The sequence below is a fragment of the Macrotis lagotis genome, chromosome 5, assembly GCF_037893015.1.
Source record: "Macrotis lagotis isolate mMagLag1 chromosome 5, bilby.v1.9.chrom.fasta, whole genome shotgun sequence".
Taxonomy (NCBI): Eukaryota; Metazoa; Chordata; class Mammalia; order Peramelemorphia; family Peramelidae; genus Macrotis; species Macrotis lagotis.
The window spans coordinates 149537612-149565308 of NC_133662.1; the positions used below are offsets into that span (position 1 = coordinate 149537612).

Genomic DNA, 27697 nt, shown 5'->3' on the forward strand with positions numbered 1-27697 from the left:
CTTGCTCTAATCCCTGTCTTTTACTTGTCATCACAGTTATCCCTGGGTACACTGCTCTGAATTATCTCATTCTCAGTAGGGGAAAACAGACTTTCTAATTCTGAGTTTCATTGGCTCTTTACTCCCCACCCTAACTATTCTGGGGATAGCTGCTACTTAATAGTGTGGCTAAATATAGAAATATAAAAACTTGAAGTCCAAGGTTTCTTTTCATCAACGGGGGGGGATATTTTTCAAATTAAACCTAGAGAAAAATGAATAAAGTACAGAACAGGTAATTTACTCCTACACAGAAAAGGAAATATTTAGCATAAAGAAACATAGGATGATTAGAACACAAAACAATAAATTATCCCTGGTGGTATGGTCGGTTGGAGTGCTCTTACTTAAGCCTTTTTGGGGCACAAACATTTTGACAAGATTGCTCATTAGCTAGTTAACATTTCACCTTCGTTTAGCATGATCTAGTCAAATATCTAGTGGGATCTTTTTCCCAAGGGTCTGATCAACATTGCAAGTACTTTTCTTGTCACAAGTCCAATCCCACAATGCTACTTCTTCAAAACTGCCCTGGTAAACACTGTCCTTGCCACCTGTACCTAGAGGCCTTCCAGGACTTTTTGATGTTCACAAGGTCACAAGGAACAAGCAACTAGGGATCATTGGTACAAATCTAGCTAATTGAATCTATGATATACTTAAAGACTGGGGTCCCAGAGGAATCTGGCTGGTTCAGTAGGCTGAGGTGAGGGAAAGTTCTCCTTTCTCCACTCCCTTCCTGTAGATACATCTTGTCTTCTTGAAAGCCTCTTCCAAAGAGTTCCCTGAACTGGAAGCACCATCTTCTTCTACCACATGTGAAACACATCACTAACTTTTCTCAATGGACACTCAGTCTACTATGACAGAAGATAGTTTCACATACTCCAAAAGGCAGGGGAAAACCTGTTAAATGTATATCATCCATGACCTACAAAGGTAGAATATTTATAGTAATTCTGGCCAGATCCACTAAAAGCTAAGCATCAGCCCTAAAATAAACAGATTACACTGTCTCTCTTTTTATTCTATTCAGTTTTTGTTTGTTTTCTTGGAAAACTTTGGGGAAACACTTGGGTTTATTAGTTTATTACCTGCATTTAGAGGCTTTTTTTTCCTCACAGGGTAATCAGAGGAGGAGAAATAGAAAAGACAAGAGGTTTTTGTAAATGTGAGTGGAGTCCATCCAAATTTTACTTGACCAATAGAATTTTATCAGACATAATTAACTTTTAGAAAACATTTTCTGGACTGAAAGGTCTTATGAAGAAATAAAAGCTATAGGTCTGACTAAAGGACATTTAGATTAAAGAAAGGAGTGAAGGAGTCCATCTTCACACTAGTTGCTAATTCCAGTTGCTAATTGCAGGCAATTAGAACATTGATTAGTAGAGCATTAATAGAAAGAGTGATAATCAAATCTCTTAGAGTATGCAATTGTAATTATCTCAAATTCAAAGATATTCAGTTATACCCTGGGGAAGGAAATATATTGCAAAACTGTGACCATAGATGGCACTCAACCCTAACACTTGCTTATAATTTAAATTGACCTGTTTGGATTTTGTGACATTTAAACTTAGGACCATTTTAAATGTCTCATTTCTGTAGCTAGTTTGAAAATAAATCTACTTCACTTTTCTAGCATTTAAAACAAACATATCCTCTTGGGAGAAAAATGTGGAGATAAATATGCTTTGACTCATTAGAGTAGAAACAGAGAAACGAAGTGTTTGTGTTCAGCCTTTAAGGATAACTCTATGAAAACTCTTGGTCTCAGCTTCCTAATGATAGCTGGATTGAGAAAGAGTGGTATTAATGGACTATCTTGGCCTGCTCACTGTACTTTCTTGGTAATATTTAATTGTTCCCTGACAGAGGCTGTAAACTAATAGAAGTCCTTCTGACTTTGCAGAGGCAGGCACAAAAGTCCTTTCCCAGCTGTCTCGGTTGACTGGAACAATGTTTAGCTCGCCCATGGGGATAGCAACTGGATCCTACCAACACAGTAAGTTTGGATAAGGTGCTGATTCTCCACCCATCTCACCCAACTTCTTTGGAAAAGTCTCATAATCGAGCATTCACAGAGAAAGAACAGATCGATAACTTAAATGGCAACTAGCTAGGGCTGGTATAATTAGTTTAGCTCTTCTTATCTAGGCAGGTTCAGACAGCAGGGAGGTATTTGAAATCAGGGAGATCCCATCTCTACCAGCACAGCTTGCAAAGCTGTACAGTTACCTGGACCTACTAAGGGCCCACAGTCTGAATGTGTTAGAGATAGGATTTGAACCCAGGTCTACCTATTGTATTAATCTTCTTTCTCCATTTAGATTTTAACCAAAAATAAATGGATCTTAAGTTTGTTTGATGTTGAAATCACAATTCATTTTAATTCAATATAGCAACCTTATCAAACTTCCCCTGATTAGATCCTAAGGAGAAATCAGTAGAAATGAAGTCATTATATTAGCACTACATGGATAGAGTGACTTCTAGTATGGACAGGATTATTTTCTTCCTTGATAGAGTACTATGTCATAAAACCAGGGCATAAGCTTACACCAACCAGGGTTGGGGTTTTTGGTTTGTTTTTTGGGGGAGGCAATCAGGCTGAAGTGATTTGCTCAGAATCACAACTAGCAAGTATATGAAGTCAAATTTGAATTTAGGCCCTCCTGAACTGCTGCTCTATCCACTGGACTAGCTAACTGCCCAGGTTTTTTTTTAAAGGTAGATAAGGCAACCCCCCAGAGATAACAGAATACAAGTCCCTTAAAAGAGGGGATCATTTTATTTTTCCCTCTGTGTTTCCTGTACCTGGTGTATTGCCCTGCCCATGAGCACAGAATGGCCGAGAGCTTAATTGAATATAAATATGAAGCCTTCTTTGTATGTTAGCATCAAGAAATATCTGACAAGTTTGATTTGATTATCCTAGATGAAGACTTTCCAAAATATTAATCATTATCAAAGAGTATCACTTCTCAAGGAGTTGGAGTTAGGTGGACTTGAGTTGAAATTCTGCCTCAGATATGAACAGACCATGAGCAAGACCTGAGCAAGTTAACCTTTCTTAGCCGAAGTTTCTTCATCACTTAAATGAGATGATAATATACTACCAGAATTGTTTGTGAGGCTTATATACAAAGTGATCTGCAAAACTTAAAGTGCTATATAAATTATTGTTAGCAACATATGAAAGTTTAAGTTTATGCCTATAATTTATCTATATAACAGATATAATTCAAAATAAATCAAAGACAGAGTCAAAAACAAATGAGCCATATTCTTACATTTACTTACAGGCCCAAGAAAATGTTTCAATCTCTAATTTGTGATTGAAAGAACTCTTTGGCTGCATTTATCAGCAAAATTCTCCAACCCTAAAATCACCCTGCCTCCATCACCTATCCCCACCTTTTGTCTGGGAACCTGCAAAGCCATGTTACATTTAGGGCAAGGACAATGCTTGCCCTCTCTCAAGACTTTCTGCATTTGGAGAGGGGAAGCTGCCATCTAACCTAGAACAGTTAGCTAGGAGGCCATCTGTGGTCAATGGCACAGGAGATGGGTATCATAAACCCACTTCCCATTCTCTTTTCCTCTGAATGCCTCTGAGTGTACTGGGCACAACTAGCTGTGTTATGTGAGGTGGGGTCAGTAAGAGGGAAGTTCATCAGCCACTCACTGGTAACAAGATGTAGCCTTTGCAACCTGGGGCAAGTTATTTTATCTCTCCAGGGCCTCATCGATCACCTGTAAAATACGGGACTGAATCAGATGACCTTTAAGGTCTCTGAATGGGATCTGGATGAAGAGAACAAATAGGCATGTATGGAATCTCTGATTTCACCCTTGAATGTCAGACTGTCGGTCCCCTCTTTTAAGGAACTTTTATTCTGTTATCTCTGGGGGGGTTGCATTATCTACCTTTAAAAAAAAAAAAAAACCTGGGCAGTTAGCTAGTCCAGTAGATAGAGCACCAGTTCTATCCACTATTTGAATTCAGGAGGGCCTGAATTCAAATTTGACTTCATTTCACCCATAAAGCAGATATTAATGTAAACTATGGCTATCCTTTATAATGTCAGTTCTTAGTGATTGGCTGGGACAGAAGCAAGGAACATTCCCTCCTTCCATTTACTTCTGTGACCACAAGCTCCAGACGTGGTACAGCTTCACAGAATTCCTGGAAGAGACCCTGAAATCTGTCCGGAAGCAACTGAGACCTCATTTCGAGATGTTGCAAAGGAACATCACTGGCAAGATTCTTGGTATGGTTTCTTGCTACTTCTATTGTACAAAATGTGTTGTTACATGCTAAGGACGATTTTTAAATAAGTGCTTTGGGAATAAAGTAGATCAGGTTAGAAAGATTCCTAAGTAAAAATTCTTCAACATCATTAATGTCCCTTATGTCTTTTATCTTGCTTATAGCTCTCCTCAGATAATAAGTGTTGAACTCTTGTGTTTTTCTCCATAAATTGAAGCTAGCTTCTACTCTGAAGTTCTGCCATAACTCACTCTCTCATTTTGAAATTCAGTGGTATCACAGGTGTTAGAAAGCATTCTCTAGGCACAGAACATTACTCTATTCTAGGTACTATATGGAGATTTAAAGAAACTAGACAGGGACCCTGTACTCATAGAATTTATGTTCTAAATGAGCAAGCACAACAAATATAGAACAGGTCAGAACATGGAAAAGTTATAAAACTAAAGTATAAAAACATTATTAAAAAGTTGTTAAATATATAGAGTATAAAACTAAAATATAAAACTAAAAGTATAGAACTATATTATTATTATTATTATTATTATTATTATTGTACTTGATCTTCATAATATTCATAAGTACTGAATGATCAAGGTAGTTAAAATTTTAATTTATGGATATTCTGATTGCTTACCTTCTCCAGGAAGGGGAAGAGAAGGGAGTCAGGGACAGAATTTGGAACTCAAAACTTTAAATTAAAATGTGGAAAACAGTCTCAGACACTTAATAATTACCTAGCTGTGTGGCCTTGGGCAAGCCACTTAACTCCATTTGCCTTGCAAAAACAAAACCTAAAAAAAATGTGGAAAAATGGGAAAAAAAAGATTTATGGATATTATTGGGGAAGTTGGGTTTTAAGGAATCAAATCAGAGTATAAAGAGATAATTTTAGGGCTTAGATATCATCTAGCTTATCTCATCATTTTGCAGATAAGGAAATTGATAAGCCCCAAAATCCTTTCTCAATTTTGAGATTCCATGATTCTGAAACCCAGAAGGGTAGCAGCTAAGGGGGTGCCATAGAATACAGAGCAACGAACCTGGAGTCAGGAAGACCTGAGCTCAAATCCAGTCTCAGACTCTACAAGCTGTGACACCCAGGAAAATTCACTTAAACTCTGTCTACCTCAGTTTCTTCAACTGTAAAATAGGGTAAATAAAAATCTCCCAGGATTGTTTTGAGCCTCCAATGAGAAAAATGTGAGGCCTTGACACAAAGGTGAGTAACTATATAAATGTTTTTATTAGTATTAGTATTATTATCATTATATGTTATTTGAGATCTAATTATTAACATAATATAAGTCATTTGACACTACAGACAGTTCAGAGATCCAAGCCTCCTGCTGCAGGGTCATTTTTATCCTGGACACTTCTAAGAAGGAAAGGATTCACCGTGGCTAAATCTAGGACAAGAAGAGAGACGGCAGGTTGACCTGGCAAAATAATTGATTCTCATCTGAAAAATCAGAACAAGTAGAAACAATATGATGGAGACCCAAGGGGCAGCTGGTGAACAGCTGGAACACGAGGACAGTTGACAGTCTCATTGGCTTACTTAGCAAGAAAATGTGATAACCAAAATGACAATTGAGGAAAACTGCTCACATCTGAGTGCAGCTCTAGCATAATTATATCCTATGCTTTTCCTGTTCTGCCCTTTCCACATTTTATCTGTCACTGCCTCTTTTGAATTCTGGCTGTTTATCTTGATGAATTCTCAACTAGCCAAAATTATTAGCTAAAAGATTCCTGAGATTATTTTTTTTCTTCTCTTCTACATGTGGGTCAATTGCAATCTGGATGTCATAGATCAAGGATTCTTTACATATGGTCCATGGATGGATCTTTTACTTTCAATTTAGCAACAAAGCAACAATTTGTTTGCCTTTATATCTTCATACACTTAAAATTATTCTGAGGATAGGCCTTTATCATGCACACATCCCATTAAGAAACATTCTTATGACTAAAAAGTTCTATCTCAAAAATACTGTTCCCATACTCAAGACCAAGATGTAAGTAGGACAAGGGTAAGAATATAAAAGAACAATTAAAACCTAAGCCAAGTAGAAACTTGAGCCTCCCTGGAATGAAGTTCCTTTTTAAGGACTGCTTAAGGAAATCCTTCAGCTGTGATGACAGGAGCTACTACAAGTTTAACCGCATCTTCTCCAAACTTGCTTCCTTGAAATGCAATGATTCATCCCTCATCAATCTCCCACCTTATGGGCCAAGAGCCCTTAATCATTATTCTTCTGTCCTCCCACCATGTTTATCCTTTATGCTATTTCTGCACAAATCATTTTGACCAAGCACCATTAAGAGCATTCCAACCCTTGAAGAGTTTATTTTAATTCACCCTCCAACTGAAAAATAAGCTCTTGAATGTGGACTTTGAGATCCAGTGCCATCTGGCCTTATCTTACCTCACTGAGTCTCATGATAAATTTTTATGAATAAAGCCTTTCAGGAAAAAACCAATATTTACAGGCTTCACTGGTTCTACTTTGCATCTTATTTTCTTTTTCCACTTTCAGCTTCATCTGGACTACCAGGGCTTTTTCTTTCACCTAAATGATAACTTTTTTCCTCATTAATCCCCTCTTCAAATCAAATGGCTTAAACTGAATTCCTCAAACTTTGAGTTTACCTTGACTCTTCCCTTCCCCGACTCCTTTCTGCTATGTACTTTATATTCTACTTGCTGACTTAGAAAATGTGTACAAGCATTGTGACAGATTTATAAGTATTTGTCCTTATGTCTCCCAGCAAATATTTTACATCCTGGCTCAACCCCTTCCTTTTGATTTTAAACATTTCAAAGGGAGGGGCACATCCTATTTTTGGTATTCAGTAATACTTTTTGAAAAATTGAAATGATGGCACAAAATAGGTGTGAAATTATATTGTGGTCTTTCTTGGGATTTAGAATTCTAGAGAAGAGTGGAAGTGAAACTTTTTAACAGAAATAATGTCTCATACAAGGAAGAGAAAATGCTGTTCATACTCTGAAAATGAGAAGTAATGGGAATACTTATGGAAATTCAATTCAATTCATCAAACGTAGTAAACATTTGTATATAGTTATATAACATTTGCATACATAAAATTAAATTAATATGCTTTGCTTTTTAAAGCAAGGCAACAAGTAATTATTATGTTATTTTTTTCTTTTTTAAAGAACAAGGATATGTGTGATATTTCATTTGATTTTTTAAAAATATTCCCTAACTACGGGGTGGCTAGGTGGCATAGTGGATAAAGCACCGGCCCTGGAGTCAGGAGTACCTGGGTTCAAATCCGATCTCAGACACTTAATAATTACCTAGCTGTGTGGCCTTGGGCAAGCCACTTAACCCCATTTGCCTTGCAAAAATAAACCTAAAAATAAATCTTATTAAAAAAAATATTCCCTAACTATGCACAAATATGTAGGAAAGAATAGATACTTAGCAAGAATGTCTAAAAATCAAAATGGTAGGTTACTGATTTGTTTCCCTGTGCTACTTTTCCCCTTCTTTTTCCTCCAAACTTTAAAATTTTTATTTTGTATCAACTTTTTGAGAATGGATATTTTTCATATATTGTCAGAGTTGACTGCCCTCATTTTTATTTTGGTTCTTATTTGGTTCTGCATAATAGTATTTATATATTTATATCTTGTTTTATGTGCTTTTTTTTCTTTCACTAAAACAGCAGATCTCAAGGCACATTTAGTTATTGCCTTCCTCTTTTTTGCAGATGATTTTATTGAAAATCTCTGCCTATAGGTGGACAGGGACCTTTATCAAAATCCAGATGGTTGTTATTGGTTATTGTTGTTTAATTACGGCCAACTCTTGGTGACCCCATTTGGGGCTTTCTTGGCAAACAATCTAGAGCCGTTTGCCATTTCATTCTCCAACTTAGATGAAGCACTGAGGTAAACAGGGTTAAGTGACTTGCCCAGGGTCACACTGCTAGTAAATGATTGAGGCCTGAGTATGCCTATCCATTGTGCCACCTAACTGTCCTTAAAAATCCAATTACAAAATGCAAACTGTATTTAAATAGCTAATGTGGCTTGTGATCTTTTACCTTTTAGGGCAGTTTATGTTTGATTCTCTGAGCCTTGCTAGTGTTCTGGCTAACCAAGAAACAGCTCAGGTCCTAGCTGACGGATTGATTCAACTGTCAAAGGAGAAATCAGTAAGTGCTTACTGGGAGAAAAACAACATCAACAAGCAAGTGAAAACAAAAACACAAAATGAAAAATGTTTGAACCAAGCTTTTTAAGCATGGTATCCCTTTGGAGCCATTTGCCTTACTCCCACTGACAATGGCAAGCTGAGCCCCAGAGGGTAGATAACTACTCTCTTCAAGATTTTTAGGGATAAGGTTGAGAGGTTGGAGCTTTCTCAGATTATCATTCATGAGCCCCTGACCACTAATGCCTAAACCAGATTTTTGAGCCCCAATCTGTGTGCTTCCAATAGGTAATCAAGTAACTTCAAATAACTTTTAGAAAGGTATATCTTGATAAACACATACTAAGCACATAAACAATTATAAAAACAGTACCCCTGAGTCAAGGTCTCTCCTTGCACTCACGACACACGAGTCCGAGAGAGAGCAGGCTTACTTAAAATACAAAGATAGATTCATGTAGCAAGGAGGTAACTTATAACTTCTAGTCATTAGGAGCCCTTTTCTCCCGTAACCAATAACTCATGAAGTTTTCCTTTTGATCTGCTTAGAATCCAAGGATTGGTGCCTCTCTAGAAACCATACCCATATTTGCTTTGCCCCAAAATACTCCCTGAAGCTACCTTTCCTCAATGTGTTGGCTGGATCTCCCACGTCTGAATTCAGACACTGCTGTCTGCCACTACTATTTCAGGGAAAAGACTCTTGACACAGATAAGAACCCCAGATGTTCTGAGGTTCATCATGTGGTCAGTTAGGAGGAGGGAGAAGAGAGAAATTCACTATCTCTGAATTTGTTTTTATACACACACACACACACATATATGTTTGTTTTTATACATAAACTAAAGGGTATTTAACTTACTCTCTTGACCAATTAACAGATTTACTTTCCTCCAATGGTCCAAACACAATGGTTCTTTCAAATTTTTTCAAATATTCACACCTAAGAGTTTTTGTTTTGTTTTGTTTATTGATTCAATCAAGATGTCTGGACCTTTTTTTGATTAATCTTAAAATAGAATAGAGCTTTGTCATCTTCTGAGATGTTTTGTTGACTTTGAGGGCAGTGATTACAAAGTTTTGAATCCATTCCTCCTTTATTGTCTCTAAGCAAGCTTATACCTTAAATAGCATAGATATAATAAAACTTTTTCTGACTTGCCCTTAATTCTAAATAGAAATGCTTTTTTTGGAGAAGGGGAGCCAAGATGGCGACAAGAAGGGATCGAGTCTTAGGAGCTCTCTGATAAAATTCATCAGCTAAGGGCTCTAACTAAACTTTCGAGAGACAGAACCCACAAAGGGACCCAGTGAGGCAGTTCTCCTACTCAAGGTAACTGGGAAAAGAGCAGAAAGGCTCTGCTCCCCGGGATTGGAGAGGCGGCCGCCAGAGGGGTGGCCCGCCAGAGCCAAAGAACCTCAGCCTCCCGGAGGCAGCCCCAGGGTGCTGGGGGTCTCAGCTCACAGCAGCGGGGGAGTCTCCTGAGCTGCACCCCGAGGAGCACCGGATACAAAGTGGGGGAACAGCGGGGGACCTCTGCCAGAGCCAGCACTTGGAGCCCAGCCCTCAGGGCACACAGCAAGCAGCATCTTCTTTCCCCAGCCCTGATCCAGGAAACAGAAGCAGGCGGAGCCACAGGAGCCCCCAGGGCATGAGCCCATTGAGCTGAGGGAGGGGAGTGAAGAGAGAGAGACTGCAGAGCTCTGTCCTCTGCCCCTGAAACAGGACTCTGAGGCTCTGACCACATTCAAATCCTGACCACAGTCTAGGCCCCCCCATAGAACAGCAGCCCCCCCCCACATCAGCCCCTTGGCAGAGGGGGGCGCTTATGGTCATTCACAGACCAGGAGGGAGGACAGCCGCACACACTGAGACCCTTGTGGGAGTGTCCCAAAAGCTCAAGAAACACCCCAAACCAGGCCCAGGCTGGGAAAATGAGCAAGCAGAGAAACAAAAAGAAGACTATTGAGAAATATTTTGCAAATGAGCCCAAGAAGGACCAAAATACTCAGTCTGAAGATGAGGAAGCACAAGCTCCTGCATCTAAAGACTCCAAGAAAAACAGAAATTGGGCTCAGGCTATGATAGAGCTCAAAAAAGACTTTGAAAATCAAATGAGGGAGTTGGAAGAAAAACTGGGAAAAGAAAGGAGAGAGATGCAGGAAAAACATGAAAATGAAGTCAGCAGCTTAGTCAAGGAAATCCAAAAAAAAATTCTGAAGAAAATAGCATGCTAAAAACCAGCTTAGGTCAAATGGATAGAACAGTTCAAAAAGTTATTGAGGAGAAGAATGCTTTAAAAAGCAAAATTGGCCAGATGGAAAAAGAGATAAGAAAACTCTCTGAGGAGAACAAATCCTTCAGACAAAGAATAGAATTCAGGAAGATTGATGAATTTAACAGAAATCAGGAATCAGTACTTCAAAACCAAAAAAATGAAAATTAGAAGAAAATGTGAAATATCTTGTTGAAAAAAACAACTGATATGGAAAACAGACTTAGGAAAGATAATTTAAAAATTATTGGAATACCTGAAAGTCATGATCAGGAAAAGAGCCTTGACATCATTTTCAAAGAATTACTGCAGGAAAATTGCCCTGATATTCTAGAAGCAGAGGGCAAAATAGAAATGGAGAGAATCCACCGATCCCCCAGAGAAAGAGATCCCAAAAAACCAACCCCTAGGAATATCATAGCCAAGTTCTAGAACTCCCAAGTCAAAGAGAAAATATTATAAGCAGCCAGAAGGACACAGTTCAAATATCGTGGAGCTGCAGTCAGGATCACACAGGACTTAGCAGCAACTACATTGGAAGCTTGTAGGGCTTGGAATACAATATACCGGAAGGCAGGAGAGCTTAGAATGCGGCCAAGAATGAACTACCCAGCAAGGCTGAATGTCCTCTTCCAGGGAAAAAGATGGACTTTCAATGAACCAGGGGAATTTCAAAGATTCCTTTTGGAATGGCCAGAGCTGAATAGAAGGTTTGATCTTCAGATACAGGACTCAGGGGAAGCATGGAGATTGGAGGAGAGGGGGGAAATATGAAGGACTTAATGAGGATGAACTGCATGTATTCCTGCATAGAAAAATGACACTGATAATACTCATATGAACCTTCTCAGTTAATAGAGCAGGTAGAGAGAGCTTTTATAGTTGAAGCACAGGAGAAAGCTGAATTTGAAGATAAAATATGGTGTAAAAATGGAGTCAATAGAAAAAAAAGGGAAATGGAATGGGAGAAAGAAAAAGGAGAGGGGGAATAGTCCAAGGTATTTCACATAAGATTTTTTTTATTACAATGATATGGAAGGGGGGAGGCAAGGGGGAATGAGGGAAACTTTGCTCTCATCAGAGATGGCTAGGAGAGGAAACAGCAAATATACTCAATGGGGTATAGACATCTGGAGTAAGAAGGAGGGGGGAGCAGGGGGAAGGGGTGGGGATGTGAATAAAGGAGGAGAGGATGGACCATGGGGGGAGAGTGGCCAGATATAACACATTTTCTTTCTTACTTCTTGCAAGGGGCTGGGAATGGAAGGCCTGCCCAGGACCACAGGGCCAGGTAGATTCTGAGCCTAAGGGGTGGTATGGGGGCTCAGGGCTTCTTGGCCCCAGGACCAGGGATCTGTCTGCTGTGCCATTCAGCGACCGTACAGCAGAGTCATAGTGAAAGGAGAGAGAAAATAGAGTACATGGTAGTGGAGAAATAAGAAAGGAGGGAGTTGCGATCAGCAATGGCAAGGGTGGAAAAATATGGAAATAACTTTTGTGATGGACTTATCATAAAGAATGAGATCCACCCATGACAGAGTTGTTGGTGTTGGAATAAAGACTCAAGCACAAAAAAAAAAGAAATGATTTTTTTAATATATTTTATATTTTAAGAAGACAGGTAAATACAATAGCCTGGTAGCCAGTACTGGAGAAGAAAAGAAAATATAGGAGAAACTGAGTAATGATTGAAAGTAGAAAAGAGAAAAAAAGAGAGAAAAATCCTTAGGGAGAGGGAAGCTAAGGGACTGATAACTAAAGAAGGAAAGCAAAATACAAAGAAAAAGGAATTAAGTGAGCTGGTCTTGAGAGTGAGGAAGGAAGAGATTTTTTAAAAAATCTCATCAGACACAAGATAGGCAGAATTGACTTCTAAAGAGACCCATTCAAATGTCAGAAGTATCAAGGGGAGTCCAAACTTCAGAAAATAAAAAGGCTTAGAGGAAAAATGAAGTGGAAGGTGCTAAATTTGGAGTTGGTAAAGAGAATGAGGGAAGGAGAGGAAAGGTATTCATGTTTCCATGCTATATTGAGCTCCCTTAGATTTTCAGGAAATTGTTCTTCTTAGAGGAAGCATGACATAATCACTAGGAATTAGCCTATTAATCTGGTAGACCCGGGTTCAAGCCATACTGATGACACCCTAAGCAGTGGAACCCCAGGTCCCAAACACCAAAGACTATTGGTTATAATGAAGCTACCAGGATTATAGTGTAAGAGGGAGTTCAGAAAGAAATAAATTACAGGACCAAAAAACAAGCAAAAATGAGTTCTTAAAAATACCTTTCAATAATAGTAATTTAACACTACAAGTCTATAGGTTAATTTAATTTTTTTCCTTGTTCTTTTCTCATCTGCTTCAATTTCAATTTGGATAGGATACTAATTTATTTTTTAAATAGGGGATGGATTTTCTGGGTAGATTAACAGAAATCTCTTAGAATTGCTTTTTTGGTGCCATATTGTGCTGGACCTGTGAAAATGCAGTTAGGAATGATTTATTAGTCTTTCAACATAAGGACATGAGGGGCTTAGCTAGCCTTCTATCAACTAGAACCCTATTAGCTGTCACTTCTGGGTTTGCTGCTATGGTGATATTTTATGTTCATAATGCTGACCAGAGGCATTGCTGTATTTCTAAAGAAAATTATGTTCAGAATATTTTTAAAGTGTACTTCATTGCATTTGAATTCGTTATACATAAATAATTAAGTAATGACATAATGGCTTCCAGGCTTTTTTTTTGCCATGGAACACATTGAGATATGTTATGATATAAATGGAAACTGAAATAGGGAGCCCTAGACCACTTATTTCAACCCAGCTCCTCTAACACATGCACAGATACACACACATTTACATTCCTTGGGAAAATAAGTAGGAAAATATATCCAAGGACACATAAAATTGGAGGGAAATAGACTGGACCTGGATACAGCCTTTCCTTCAGAAGCTCCTCCCAAAAAATAACTTTATTTTCCTCACTATTCCATCTTTGACCTAAAGAATGGGAAATGTGTCTTTTTTCTGTGCCTTGACACTTTCTATAGCCTCCAAGTTACCCTAATTCGTATCATGACCTGAACTTGAAAAACAATAAGGTAACTATTCAAGGGAACCTAACTGAGTAACAGTGTTTACTATCATTGTTTTCTAAAGATAATTTATTACACCACACTAAAAGCCAAGAAAAAAATCTTCCCTTCCCTCACACTTTATACAGCCCAAAAAATTTTAGATGATGATTGTTTTTAATAGGAATTCCTTTCTGGGTTTTTTTTCCCTCTCTCCCCCCTCCCCCCAGGAAAATCCACTAGAATATCTGTCATATTTTCTGCTGAAGAAATCTAGCAAAAAGAACAAAGAATCTGATGAACATTTTATCTCGACAACTCTCAGTTTATCAACAAAGGTAAAGCTATTTCTGTCCTTTCAACTGCAATCTGTATTGAAGAGAAATAGATATTGGAGGATATAATTCCAACACTCTTCTTCTATGTAAAGGAAGATGCCCAAATATAATTAATTTATTCTTCATTACTTAGCTGGATTTGTGATCTCATTGATGTGGGATTTGCCTCCAAGGGTGCACCTTACAAACCATCTGTACTTCTCATCCAGTGAAACTCTTATCTCCCTTAAATTCTCAGTGTTCTCCCCAAAATCCTCCGCAATTGGAGTATATCTATCCAAACTGTTAGGGAATCTTCCTCAAAGTCTTTGAATATTCTATCTATGCCAACATTTATTGTAGACTTTACTTTTTAATGTGTAATTTTGGTTGGAGGTTTAAAAAGTGCTTTGCTCATGACAAATAAGTAAAATAAATCATCCAAGTTTTTCTATTCCTGGTTGAAATTTTAGGAAACAGATTTATGTAACATACCAAATAAGATTACAAAACTAGAATGTAGGTCCTCTGGTTTTTAGACTAATGCTCTGGTTTCTTCATTTAATAAATGAGGAAGTGGGATTACCTGGCCCCTGAGTGCCTTTCCAGCTCTAGATCTATAGTTCTATTCATGCTACTGCTGCTGCCCAGCGCCATGATAACACTTGGCACATTTTCAGAAATGCCATTTCTCCCTGAGAGCCCAAATTACATTCTCTAACTGGGAAATTATAAATAAGTGAAATCTTCTTGAGTGTTGTAAGATTTAAGGAATAATTATCCTATGAGAAATTCACCATCCAAAAAAAGGAGTATTCCTTCCTCCAATTTATTTTTATTTAGTTTTAACACTCTTTTCTTTTTAAATTTTGAGTTCCAGATTCTCTCCCTCCCTCCCAATAGAGAAGGCAAACAATATAATATCAATTATACGTGTGGAAATAATGCAAAGCATATTTCCTTATTAGCTTTATAACAAAAAGAAAGAAAGCAAGAAAATCATTCTTCAGTTTGCATTTAGAGTTTATCAGTTCTCTTTTTGGAGGTGAATATAATTTTTTCATCATAAGTCCTTTAGAGTTGTTTTGGATCACTGTATTGATCAGAGTAGCCATGTCTTTCACTGTTGAAGTCATTGCAATGTTGTTGATCTTATCTATGAATAATGATCTTTTCAATTCAATTCTCATTCTTTTCAATTCAATTTGCAACAGTTTCTAGTGTTCTTGCCATGTGTTTTTGGAAATCATTTCCCTCATCACTTTTTAATAGCAAAATAGTATTCTATCATCATCATATGCCACATCTTACTCAGTAATTCCTTAATTTCCATTTCTTTGCCAGCAAAAAAAATTGTACATAAAGGTCCTTTTCCTTTGATCTCTTTGGGATACAGTCCTAGTAGTGGTATTCCCAGTTATTTCATAACTCTTTGAGAATAGTTTTAGATTATTCTCCAGAATGGTTGGACTAGTTCACTACTTCACTAACAATTCATTAATTTAATAATTTTCCCTCATCACCTCCAGCATGTCATTTCTAATAGGTGTCAGAAGCTACTTCAAAGTTTCTTTAATAAGCCTTTCTCTAATAATAGTGATTTAGAGCAATTTTTTTTCATAAGATTGTACTCAGCTTTGTTCTCATATCTTTTGACCATTTATCAACTGGGAAATTTCTATCAATTTGATTCAGCTCCCCATAACTTTGAAAAATCAAACCTCTACCAGAGAAATTTGCTATAAAATTTTAATATTACTTGACTGTCTATACTATCTTTTAGTAAAATATAGTTTACTTGATTATCTCTTTTAATTAAGTCTATTTTTGCTTTTGATTTGTTTGAGATCCTGATTGTTTTGTTGTTCAAGTTTTTTCAGTTGTATGTGAGTCTTTGTGACCTCATTTGGGGTTTTCTTGGCAAAGATCCTGGAGTTGTTTGACCTTTTCCTTCACCAAATAATTTTGCATATAAGGAAACAAAGCAAATAGGGTTAAGTGACTTGCCAAGGGTCACGCAACTTGTTGAGTGAGGCCACTTGTAAGTCTTCTAACTTTACTTACTAGTTGTGTCACCTTTGGCAAGTCACTTAACTTCTGTTTGGTTCAAATTCCTCATCAGTAAAGTGGGGATGATAATAGTAACACCCTCCTAGGGTTGTTGTGAAGACCAAAGAAATGATAAATATGAAGTGTTTCCCATAGTACCTAGAACCTAATAAGTTCTTTTCTCCTTCAAATCAAATGTCAAGTGATGATAATAAATGTCTTCTTCTAAAAATTGTGTTGACTACTCTTACTTAATATAAATGTCACTCCCTGATGTTTCCCTTAATAGATGTCATCCTTGTGACAAAGAAATACAGTTAAGCAAAGCATGTCAATACTTTGGCCCTCCATTCTTTTCATCAAACCCATAGAGGACAGAGGAATGCTTTACAATTAGTCCTCTGAAATCATACACCAATGTCTTTTCAAGTAGCAACAGGTCTACATCTTTCAACACTCCAAAGAGATTTATACCATCATAATCACCCACTGATGCTCTAAAACAAAGACTGGGAGCACCCCCCCCAAAAAAAATACTGTATTATTAGAAAGCAGATGGTGTTCTGTTGCCTTCACTTGCCTGTGGTAGCCAGACACATTATACTCCCAATGCTAAGGATTTCTTTTGACCTTTTACCAAATTGTTAAACATATCTTAGATTTTCATGTTGTTTGCCCATGATTTTATGTCTCCGATTCATGACTCAACTGCCATTTGGACAAAACCAAGCAACACCAAGGCCCACTGAAGTAGAAGAGAAGTTTTGGCAACTAGCCACTGATTTTCCTCTGATAATCCAAGGTAGGGGTTGAATAAGGGAGTACAGAAAGAAATGGGAAGCATCTGCCAAGTGAATTTTTTATATACATTTAGGCCTGCCACCACTTTGTAAAACAATTGTTCTTACAGCAGTGGGAACATAGATATCCTGTTGAGATAAGTATTCTAAAGACCTTTCCCGGGGAGGCAGGAAATGTTCAAAAACTAAAGGAGTGAAGTAGAAAGGATTCATCTGCTGAACCAAGGAATAACTGTCAAAACAGTGACTCTTATCCTGACAGCTACCCTGGATACTGGCCATATGTACAACTACACATTGTACCTAAATAAGGGCACTAGTTTCCATGTGAGCAGAAGTGTTACTGTCCTCTTGACAGTAGCAACAATAATAAACATATCACCAAAAACTGTGGAACGTACCCGGATGCCTCATCACTCCCATCTAGATTTGAAAGTTGATAGAATTCCCCATGATGGTCAAACATGAGTGAAGGTGACCTAGTCAAACTCATGCAAATTTTTCATATTTTTCTTCTCAATGCTCATTTCACTACCACTGTTACTTCTACTGGGCTCAGTAATAGCAAAATTAATTGTACATTCAAAGTTTACTATAAATGTGCAAATGTGTCTAGTGTAAATGAAGAAGTTTATCAACTTCAGACCTCCTAGAACCAGTCTTAATCTCAGACCAACTTCACAGAAGCAAAGACATCCAGACATCCAGAAGTTGCAGTTGGCCAGCCCAGAAGGGCAACAAAATAATAGTCAAGCTAATTAATGCTGTGGTGTATTTATTGATTCATTTGTTTGTTTAAGAATGATGTTTGAGGGGCAGCTAGGTGGCACAGAGAATAGAGCACTGGCCCTGGAGTCAGGAGTACCTGAGTTCAAATCCAACCTCAAACACTTAATAATTACCTAGCTGTGTGGCCTTGGGCAAGCCACTTAATCCCATTTGCCTTGCAAAAAAAAAAAAACCTAAACATTTTTTTTTTTAAATGATGTTTGAGCTGAGGTTCTAAATTTATCAGAACCAAAGGTCTGAATCAGTGTGGGTGTGGTTAACCATTTGCTCAGACCAAGTGAGCTTGTTTTTCATATGGTAACTTTAAGTCCTTGCAGTGGAAAGAGAGAAGAATGTGGAGTCAGACAACCTGGGTGTGACTCCCAGATCTTCTAGTTCCTACCTGTGTGACCTTGGGCAAATTATTTAATCTGGACCTTGATTCTTCAGCTGTATAATAAGAAGATGGTCCTAGATGGCCTCTGAGATATATTGAAGTACAAATCTTAGATCCTATGAGCCCAAACTTTGGCAAATATTTTACTTATTAGTGTTATTATTAGAGTTGCTCTAACTGTGCCATAAGCAATTGAATTCATCTTCATTGTTGTGGAAAACTGGGTAAGGAAGAAATTCTGTTGAGATGATTTTTGTCCAATAAAGATCAAATCTTTCTGTCCTTATCATTATTACACCTGAGAAGCAATCACCTGGGATAGCAGCACCAAGCAGGGAGGGCAGATGAAGAAACTGAATTCCCTAGACCAAAGTTTTAAATTGTGTGGCTTAGCTGAGGATGATTGGGGAAAACCAGGTCCAGATAGATTAGCTCTAAGAAATGGGATGGGACATTTTTTGAGCAAAGTCTTCAGGTGCATTTCTTAACCACCCCCCAAAAAATTAAGGGAAATTAAACTTGACATGATTCTATGAAGAGATAAAAGGGATACTGGGAATTGTAGTGAATATAGTAAATTTGAAAATAATTAAAGAAATGACTTTATCAACTTTCCTGAGAATTTTCCTTCTTGGGTCTTAAAAAAAGGTGATAAATTTGCTCTCATTGGCTAATTATAGATCAGTCTGATTTGAGATTGAAGGGTATAATCAAAGGACCAGTTTGATCCCTTTCAGATCTGACTAGCAATTGTGTGATTCTTTACTGATGGGAGAGAATGGAAGTTTGAATCTTCTCAATCTTAAGATAATAAAAGTTTGAGAGTAGTTTTAAAATATATAAAACCATTTAATTGAACTGAGAACCAAGGAATTTTACTAAAGAGCTATACTTATTTTTGGACAAATTTTATTTATTGATCTAAATTTATATCAACTGGCAAGTCTGTATTTTCCTCTGTTGAAAGATTATTTGACCATCTATATCCAGATAAAGAGCCATGGAGTTTGAACAAATTTTAAGGACTATTCCCTTTAATTTAGGGAAAAAACCAGATATCTTATTGTCTTATCTTGTTATCTCTTATACTTTTTGTTTCTTCCTTAAGGATATGATTTCTCTCTCATCACACTCAATCTGGATGAACATGAAAACAAAAATAAAGACTGACAGATTGCTTTCCATGGTGGGGGGGGGGGGAGTAAGATTGGGAGAAAAATTGTAAAACTGAAAACTCAAATAAAATCTTTAAAAAATTAAAAAAAAAATCATTTGTTATGTGTCCAGCATATGATGGTAGGAAAATAGAAGAAACCTGACAGTGACTGTCCCCTTTCAATAAAATGTTCATTCCATTTCTAGGAAAGAAATATGAAAGGAGATCATTCTCAGGACAAAATGACTAGTATCAGTGAAGGTGATTTAAAACTCGAAGTCCTCGTTAATTTGGTAAGTCACTTCTTAAATGTTTACCATTTCCCATTGTTATCACTCATGTCGAGTTTCTGACTATCTTCTAAAGTTTTTTTTTTGCATGAAAGTTTTCCTTTATAAAAAAATAAATAAATAAAATGACCTAATCAAATTAGAGATAAGCTAGCAAGCACTTTTTCCTTCGAAATGATGGTTATATTACCTCTGCAAAATCTGAACCATGAGCAAAATTAGGTCAGGGAGGGATGCTGGTTTATCTAATTGTCAACATAACCAAAGTGTGTTCTTACTTTTTTCAGCATTATTTTGACACATAATTTAAAGAAATGGCATTATAGTGATAGAGGGGTCTTATTTCTGATTTGTTCATTAACAAATTTCTTGTTTTTAAAAAAGTTAAGGAGTAATCTCTGCAACTTCAAAATGAGTTAATATATGGAAAGCCTTAAAATTCTATATAAATGTGATTATTATTATTATTATCATCATTTTTGTTTCAGCTCTTGTTTTAAAATGTATATCAATGAGGACCTCCTACCATAGCAGATGGTATTTTGTTTAATTCTATCATATAAAGAAATGATTTTTCAATAATTGCTGGTAATGAGTTGATCTAGGCACTATACTAATGCTATCTTGGGTCTACAAAAGTAGAAGTAGAAGATCTACTATAAGGAATGAGTAAATAGTAGTGTATTTATAGGGCAAGGCTGAATATTATATTATCTCCTCCTCACATTATAAAGGCCCCTTGGCAGAGAGTTCTTGAAACAACATTGAGTGGTTTGGCATTTGAAATATCAAATATATAAATCTGTAACCAAAGCCAGAATTTTGAAATGATCCAAGAACATAGAAAATATGATATATACTTCTAAACATTACCAAATGGAACACAGTAATCCTTCCTAGCTCTCCCAAATTAGATTATTATGTTACCATTTGAATAATGTGTTTCAAAAGTGTTTATGTAAAATGACCTGGTAGAATATCTCTCTAGGACAAATTGAATATAATTTGCTCCAACTAGGGTAGATCCAGAATTGGAGAAAGGGGACAAGTTAGAAGGCTGTGATGAGGGCTTACCTGTGGTGGTGGTGTCTCTGTAAGTAGAGAGAAATGATTGGATATGGGAAACAGAAAGACTGGCAATTGATTGGATACGTGGGAAGAGGGTAAGTGAGAAGTTGAGGATAATGCTATTTTACCTCATCTCTCTCTCTATGATCATATCAGCTCCCATAGGTTAAATTATCATTTCTATGTAAATGAATCATAGAGCTATATATTCAGGCCTCTCTCCCTGAGTATCAATACTGTACCATCGATTGCCTATCCACCATTTCAAACTAGATTTCTTACACAAACATCTGACACTCAACATGTCCAAAACTGATTCATTAATTTTCCCCAAACCCACCCACCCTTCTTCCCTGTTCTCCCAATCCCAATGTTTCGGCATTATCCTGTGATTCTAAGAAAATGGGATTGTTGGAGAGAGTTAGTGACAGAGATTGTACATAAAAACATGTGATTAGTATTATCAAAGTTCTACATAACATTTAACATCTTGCAATCGAAAAACACTTCCCAGTGCAAAAAACTAATTGCTAAATGGGCTTAGTTCCTGTGCTTACATCTACTTTACTTATTCTGAAATAGTAAACCTTTAGCTGTCTGGTTTTTTTTTTTTCCGTTTTTATGCTTTTCCATAGGAAAGGAAACTGCAGATGGATTTGGCAGAAATGAGGACTAGAATTGCTGGAGAACTCTTGAAAAGCGAGAGAAAATATGTACAGATGTTGGAAACTGTGAGAGATGTTTATGTCACACCATTGAAAGCAGCCCTGGCATCAAACAAAGCCATCCTAAGTTCCACGGACGTCCAGATCATCTTCTCTGACATACTGTGTGTCTTAGATCTCAATAGGTAAATTTGAGAGAGCTACTACCAAACTATTGAGTGTTAAGTGGAGAGGAACCCATGCTTCATTTCCCAAAGTGTAATTAAGTACTTGGAGAAAAGCGAAAAGGATATTTATTTGTGAGCTGAGAACCTGAAATGAGAAAGGAACAAGGGAAATTTTGATAAAAGACTGAAAATTTCATGTGTTACTGTTACAATTGTAACAGAAAGGAGAGTATAGTTATCCCTTCTACATGGCAGGGGTTTAGGGACGGGAGGCTTCCATGATGTGGAAAATCCATGTAAAATTTTTTGGCCCTCCCTTTGTACCACAGAAGAAGTCTGAATTTTTTCTTTTTCTTTTATGGGGTGTTTATAGTACCTTATTGAAAAACTTGGGATTATATTATATAATACTATACAATATATTTTATTCATTTCTGAGTTTCTAAATTTTTTCTTTGTTGTCTATTGACCTATGTGTGTTGCCTGTGGCTTCCACAAAACTCCCCTAAAATTCCCATTTAATTTTTTATGCCAACCCGCTGTATATTGAAACCACAATGGGGGAAAGTCATAATGTGGATGGAATAACTGTGATCATTTCCACTTAGGACAGAATAAGAGAAGTTGACTCTGAGCTGCCTCCTGAGGAATTTGCAACAGATATTGGGAAGAACTTCCTGTGGGATTTAATAAGCTTTGGATCTACAAAAGAAGTTTAGGAAATTCTTTCTCTAAGGATACTTAATATCTCTAAATATTTGAAGATGAGAGGATGGAAGTCTTAGGTGGGGATGGTACTGAGGTCTTCTAAATGTTACCTTGTAGTCTGTGAACTCTGGGTGACAGCAGAAAAAAAGTTCACTTAGAATTGCAGGAGAATCCACTTCCTTAAGGACTCCAGAGCTCCTTTTCTTTTCTTTTTGCCACACCCTCTACTTCTGAAGACCTATGTCAAAGCCAGGGGGAAAAAACAGCCCTAAGTCTTATTTAACAATGTGGACTAAAAGGATGAAACATGAATGTGATACCCAGAGGGCATAGACTTCTACTTCTTGACTATAGTTCACCTGTTGGGAATGTCTCATCTTGCAGGCATTTTCTAGAGGAATTAACAGGGAGACTCCAAGAATGGGGTCCAGCACAATGCTTGGGAGAAATATTCACAAAGTTTGGACTACGGCTAAAAATATACACCAACTTCTTCAACAACTACCCCATCATTCTGAAAACAATTGAGAAGGTACCAAAGATGGCAACATTATCAAGTTATCAAATGAAATAATATATGTAAAGAGCTTTGCAAACCTTAAAACACTGTGCTAATATTATTTATTATTATGGTAGTCATTATTATAGTGTTCACAAGGATTCTTCTGAGTTAAAAAGAAACTTCAGCTTTGATTCCTTGAGTCAAGGATCATCATTAAAAGGGAAAACTCCCCCCTCCCCTTTATTCTTCCCCAGATATCCTGTAATGATTGGAGAATGACCTTGAAGCCCCCAATTCAAGTCCTGCCTTTAATACATAAAGGTTGTATGACCTTGAATAGGTGACTTTACTTAGTGCCTGATGTAACTTTCTAAAACCAGAGAAGGTATACACTTGTCCTTAGGAAGTTTTCTCGTCTAGGAGTTTCTCATATGAATGAGATCATAGATGTAGTCTCTAATATATTCTCTCCCTTAGCTTTTGGGTTGCCTCATGATCATCTGCCTTTAAAATCAGTCTGGGAAAGATGTAGATAAAATAGATGAGAAGTTTAGAACTATCAGAAAACCTCGGTGGATACTTGCCAATATTTCATTAACCCAGCTCTGATAAGGCAGGGGAAGGCATCCTCTGTTATTAGAAATTTTTGATGACTTCGAGCAAGTCCCTTAACTTCTTTCTGGGTCAGTTCCTAAAAGGTGGTGGTGGTGGGGCTAACAGTTAGAGGCAGGGAGCTAGTAAAGTGGAGAGGAGCTGAATTTGGAATCAGGAAGACCTGAATTCCAGTCCTGCCAGAGACAGTTAAAACTATGTGACCCTGAGCACTTAATCTTTCACTGACTCCATTTCCTCCTCTGTAAAATGGAAAAATATCTGTCGTACAGGGTTGTTGTAAGGATATAATGAGATCACATTTATAAAGATTTATAGTTTATTTATAAATTTATAAAAATTTGTTAAAGAACTTAAAGGGTATTCAAACTTTAAAAATAATATAAAAGCTAGTTATTTTGTTCTTATTGCTAGTATAGTTGTTCTCCAGATTAAGAAAGCACAGTTTCACCATGTTAAAAAGCAAAGAATTTCTTAGTATACCAGAAGGTAACTATATTTTAGAATTTTCTTCAGTTCTCTTGTCTCTACACTGTAGTGACAAACCTTCTAGTATCAGTTATTGCTCCCATAGAAGGGAAATTCAGCTTTGGGGTTATTTATTTATTTATAATGTGTTTACAAATCTCTGTCTCCTCAAAAGAAAGGAACAGTATCACAGACAGAGAGTGGGCTACCATATAAAATATCTGTGAGTAGAATCACCAGTTCGCATTTTGAAAAGCTCCATCAAAACCAGAACTTGAATAAAATTTAACAGAAGTCATCAGGCAATGAATGGCAGCAGAAAACCTTTGAAGAAAATTATAAAAGATATATATATATATATACATATATATCTGAATAATATTGTAATATATTACACATGCATGACATGTATCACAATATAACACATTATACAGAACTGTATATATGTATACTATGTGCTTAGTCACAAATGTCTAATATATGTAATATATCATACATAATATATAGAGTATTATATTATGTATCTGATATATGAGATATATATTTATATCTACCTATCTAGGCAAAAACAGTATATAGAAACTTGATTTTATATGTGTGTGTGTGTGTGTGTGTGTGTGTGTGTGTGTGTGTATGTGAAATTAAAAACTTAGCAACTTAAGGTGAGTGAAAAATTTAACAGCAAAAGCCCTGGGCTCTGCTACTTCCATTACTTCTTCATGGATTTCATTGTAGTTTCTAGTACTTTTATTTTTGAGAATTGATTTGGTGACTACTTTTGATTAATTTAATTGAGACCTTGAATCATTAAGAAACATAATTCAATCTAAGGCTTACCTTGCATACCATTATCATCTGACCATCCTGTGTTTAAACAGTGCTTCCTATTTGGCAAAGCATTTTCACATTTGTCATCTTATTTGCCCTTCACAATGTATTCCTTTGAGATAAATAAAGAAAATTGAATTTATAATTTGAAAGTGAGGCACTGAGGCTATAGGAGGTTAAGCAATCTTAGTTAATGATGAACCCTATATTAGAATCCAGCTTTATTAGGTACTTGGTGAAGATTTTATATGTAAAGTGAAGTTGAACTCACTTATATTAATGTTGGAGGACAAGACTGGCATATTTATTATAGATAACAACTCTACATTTACACTTTTAAGATTTTCAAAATTGTTTTCCTCATAACTGCCTGTGAGATAGATATTTGCAAGTATTATTAGTCCCATTTTACAGTTAAGAAGACTGTGACTCGGAAAGAAAAATATTCACATAGCTTGGAAGTGTCTATGTTATAGTTTTCCTTGTACATAGTTAAGTTTGGGTGGATGAGTTAGCCTGTGAGATATATATATATATTATATGTATATAATATATATATGTATATGAATTCATTATAGTAGGGTTCTACTATGCTAATGGTATATTGATTTTCATTAGATTTGAATAGAAATATTACATACACAGGGGAAAGAAAAGCTGTAATATTATGCAGCAATGTTGTAATAATAAAATTAAGTTATATAATTCTCACTTTTCAGTGTAGAGAAATAATTCCATCATTCCGGGCATTTTTGAAGAGGCAGGATAAGACCATTGTTACAAGAATGATGAGGTAAGTTTTGAAGTGGAACATATCTGTGGCAATAGCAAGAAGAGTGAGCCCATTGGGTTTTCTATATGGTTTAGATATACCCTATGTTATATGTAGCCTGCAGGAGTTGTTCTTGTACCTACCGAGAAGATTTGAGGAATATGTTAACCTTCTCTATGGTCTGAGGCTTCACACACCTGCAGATCATGTTGATCGTGAAGATCTGACTACTGCAATCAAGCAAATGAAAAGATACATAGATTACATTAATCAGGTTAGTTGATGCATGTGACCCTATCTTCTGGAACTGTGGCTGCTAGATCTTCTAGAAACTAATTTTTTCTCATTATTATTATTATTATTATTTATTTTGCATTATTTTCTCATTATTATTATTGGTAGCATCATTATTTATTTTGCATTATTACAATAATCTTGTTGTGAGAGCAAACATAAACCCCTCCCCCCAAAAAAAGATAGAGAAATATCAAGAATAGTGAGAGAGAAAGAAAAGTGTACTTCAGTCTGTGTTTAGATTCCTACAGCGCTGTTGCTCGGATGAGTTGCCTTCTTTATCATAAGTCCACCAGAGAAGTTGCTTCACTATTTTCCCCACAATCGATATTATTAATTGTATCTCCACTCTATTCCTCCCCACTCTCTTTTATTCTATTCTCTTTCTCCTTTTACCCTGTCCCTGTTCAAAAGTGTGTTGTATCTGAGTACCCTCTCCCATGATCTTCCCTCTATTCTATCACCTACTCCCCCCTTCCCTCACCCCATTTCCCCTTATCCCATCCCTTTCTTCTAATTTTTCTCTAGGGTTAGATTTCTATACCCTATTAAGTGTGTATGTTATTTCCTCTCTGAGCCATTTCTGATGAAAATGAAGGCTCACTCATCCCCCCTCACCTTCTCCCATTCTACTCCATTGAAAAAGCTTTTTCTTGACTTATGTGAAATACCTTAGTCCCTCCTTCCTCTCCTTTCCCTTCCTCCCAGTACTTTATCACCCATTGACTCTATCTTATTACTATATTATACTATTATATTCAGTTCCTTCCTGTGCCTTGTCTATGTAGTTCTTCTAATTGCTCTTATAAATGAGAAAGTTCATATGAGTTATCAGTATCTTTTTCCCATGCAGGAATACAAACAGTTCAACATCATTAAGTTCCTCATAATTAATCCTTCTCCTCTACCCTCTCTATGATTCACCTGAGTCTTGTAGGAGTTATTTTCTTCAGAGAGCTTTTGTTAATCTCCTTTTCTGCCTGGCCAATTCTGCTTTTTTAAGGCATTCTTCTCCTCATTTGCATTTTGTGTTGCTTTTTTCCATTTTGCCCAAACTGGTTTTTAACATATTATTGTCTTCAGTGGGTTTTTTGTATTTCTTTCATGAAGCTGTTGACTTAGTTCTCATGATTTATTTGCATTGCTCTCATTTCTCCTCCCTTAATTGCTTTTCAAAGTCTTTTCTGAGCTCATCCATAGCCTGAGCCCATTTTCTATTTCTCTTGAAGGTTTTAGATACAGATGTTTCAACTTTGTCATCTTTTGAGTATGTATTTTGATCTTCCATCGGACCAAAGTAATTTTCTATGGTCAGATTCTTCTTTTTCTGTTGTTTACTCATTTCCTCAGCCTATGACTGATTTACTGCACTTCCAAGGCTTCAGGGGGCTTTTGGAACACCCACAGAGACCTTAATTCCTCCAAGGTCTTATGAGAAGTTCTGATTGCTGTCTTGCCTGAGCTCTGGTATGTGGATGATCACAGGCCCTCCCCTCTGCCCTGGAGCTGTCAAGAGGGGCCTTGTTTGGCTATGGTAGTATGGGGGCCCAGATTGCAACCTGGATCTGAGTGTGGGCAAACAACAGTCTTGCCCCAGGGAGAGCAGAGAGACCTCTACAGTCTCCCCCAACCCCCCTTACAATCTGTGGACTGGGAGCTCTGGAAGTATTGGGTGGCTTCCCCAATTCCCGCTGCAAGTTCTCACTGGCTGTTCTGAGGTCAGTGCTCTGGACTCATTCTGGTGTGGTAGAGTTCTTTCACTACCCCTGTAGGCTGTCCCCAGTGATTCCTGGGTCAAGAAGTCTGGAAACTGGCCCCTCTGCCATGGACCTAGGTAACCTCAGGCACCTAGGCACCACACAGCACTGTTCCTGGAAGGCTGGAGCTCGTTTGCTCCACCTGGCTGCACTGCACTGTGGCTGTGGCTCTTTCCAACCCCTGGTCCCAGTGAAACAGACCTTTCCTGGATCTTCTAAG

General features: G+C 37.0%; 1 protein-coding gene across 2 annotated transcripts in view; it reads left to right on the plus strand.

Moving 5' to 3' along the window:
- The window catches only part of ECT2L (epithelial cell transforming 2 like), a 112409-nt gene that overhangs the window by 76464 nt on the left and 8248 nt on the right, over positions 1-27697 (plus strand). For both annotated transcript variants that reach the window (XM_074187693.1, XM_074187694.1), the window contains 9 exons: positions 1955-2047; positions 4134-4316; positions 8406-8509; positions 14090-14197; positions 19553-19639; positions 21340-21554; positions 22629-22776; positions 25374-25447; positions 25544-25700. In XM_074187693.1, coding sequence (XP_074043794.1) covers positions 1955-2047; positions 4134-4316; positions 8406-8509; positions 14090-14197; positions 19553-19639; positions 21340-21554; positions 22629-22776; positions 25374-25447; positions 25544-25700 — 1169 coding nt within the window. The remainder of the gene's footprint in view (positions 1-1954; positions 2048-4133; positions 4317-8405; positions 8510-14089; positions 14198-19552; positions 19640-21339; positions 21555-22628; positions 22777-25373; positions 25448-25543; positions 25701-27697) is intronic.